At 21.4% G+C, this 2,204-nt stretch overlaps 1 protein-coding gene across 1 annotated transcript; it reads left to right on the forward strand.

Annotated features, from left to right (window-relative positions):
• Positions 1-255: 255 nt before the first annotated feature.
• Positions 256-1,403, forward strand: PmUG01_08012300 (PIR protein; the record flags this gene model as incomplete). The annotated part of the gene is made up of 3 exons (XM_029004290.1): positions 256-282; positions 426-1,106; positions 1,230-1,403. The coding sequence occupies 3 exons, from the start codon at positions 256-258 to the stop codon at positions 1,401-1,403; spliced, it is 882 nt and encodes a 293-aa protein (XP_028860993.1).
• Positions 1,404-2,204: the final 801 nt, after the last annotated feature.

Here is a 2,204-nt window from a genome sequence, read left to right on the forward strand (position 1 = left end):
TAACACTGTTTTTACAATTATTATTTTATCAACTAAAAGCGTTTATCTTATATTTTACTAACTATTCTACTTATTGTAATGTTAATAAAAAGTAAAGAGGAAATTTTTCCTAAGTAATTTTTCTTTTTAATATCTATATATGAAAAAAAGGAAAATACTACATATTAACATATTATATATACTTTTTCATTTATATAAATACTAAAATGATACTAATTTAATTTTTGTTTTTTAATTCACGTACACATATGCACAATGACAACTGACACTACAGAAGAAAACGTAAAATTTATTTTTGTTTTTTAATTATTATATATATTATTTTATCCAAGGTTTTGTTGTTCTAGAAATGATAGATAAATCTATTTAATGAAAATTTTGTTTTGTACATTTATATATTATTATTTTATATTTTATATTTTTAGGAGAATACCGTGGCATTATATGTTAAATATAAAAGTGAATTTGAAAATGTTATCCTTGATACTCAGAATAAAGAGGGTACAGAAAATCCTGGAAGGAGATGTGCTAAAATCGACCAAAATTATACTAATTTTACTACACCATGCCAAGAGGTTGGTAGATATTTAATTGAAATAAAACAAAGTTATAATTCTTATAGCCCGCAACGTTGTAAATACTTGAATTACCGGATAAATTCAGATGAAAAATATAATAAGAAACCTGAATGGTTTCAGGGATATAATAAATTTTCATCCCAGTTAGGTAATATCTGTGTCCAAAAATTCGAAAAAATTGAATCTAATATTTTAGATAAACTTAATGAATTATACAATTATTATGAGAATTTTAATAAATATAAAGGTCAAGAAAATGATTCTGATGGTACAATTTGCAGTAATATTCAAAAATGTTATAACTTTTATAACGATAATTACAAAGAATGTCAAAAAAAAAAGAATGACGCTTTTTGTGAGGAGTTAATCAATTTCAAGAATGCATATGATGATAAAATGAATAAATTCAATCCATGCAAAGGTTTACCACAAACATTACCACCTAAAGAAATAGATTACTTATTTGTTCCTATTTTAACAACAGCTATCATATTACTAATGTCTTTCACTATATTTTTTTTATATAAGGTTAATAAGAATTATACTTAAAATTAATAATAATTTATCACATATAGAATAATTTATTTTCACAAAAATTATAAGCATATAAAAATTATATTTTTAAATAAATATACATATATTTTGATGTAGTTTACTCCACTGAAATCTTCGATATATAATCATTTAAGAAAAAAAAAAATTATTGAACTTAACAAATTTCAAGAAGAATCGAGAGAATCCTTACAAAACCTTCAAGAAGAAGTAAATATAAATTATAAAGGAAGTTCTCATAATATATCCTATCAACCTCAAGGAGACACTTGATGTAATATTAACTGTTTATATTATTTTCAATAGAAAATAAAATACTTAGTGATATATATGTTACACTTATGTACAAATTCATTAAAAAACAATATAAACAATAAATAAAGAAATGAATATATATCTATAAAAATTATTCAAATAAAAAGATAAATACGATGCTATTTTAAAAATTAGTAATAGAAAATTCCATTTAAACGAGATCCCCCTTAGAATGAAATATAAATAATTTTAAAACTTAAGCATATAACACAGGATGTTAAGGCAAAAGTGGATATACTTATATAACAATATGAGGTAGCGTTTATTTTCTCAGTATAACAGAATAAAAAACAACATTAGAAACAACACCAATAATAATATTATATAAATAAAAAATGTAAAACCTTGGAATAAAAACATTAATCAAAATATAAAGTATATATCTACTTTTTCTTTATAACTTTATTCAAAATTTTTATTATTTGTCCACTTTCAATTTAATATTACTAAAAATGTTACACATTATGTAACAGTTTTAACGTTTTTTTCTTCTATTGATATATATTATATGTCATATTGTTGAAAGGGTATTTATGATTGGCGCTAAGGTAGATGAATTCTAATTTTAATTGTATTCAAATGGGAAAAATCCTAACCATTATTTTATAATTCATAAATAAGTTCTGCTTTAGCATTATTCTTATTGTTTTTTTACTGCATTAATACCTTATTCTATATATAAGATACATATGATTAAAAAAATTGATATACGGTAAATAATAAAAATGGTGTACCTACATTATAAATTTTTTGATAAAG

The sequence above is a fragment of the Plasmodium malariae genome, assembly GCF_900090045.1.
Source record: "Plasmodium malariae genome assembly, chromosome: 8".
In the NCBI taxonomy this organism is placed as follows: domain Eukaryota; phylum Apicomplexa; class Aconoidasida; order Haemosporida; family Plasmodiidae; genus Plasmodium; species Plasmodium malariae.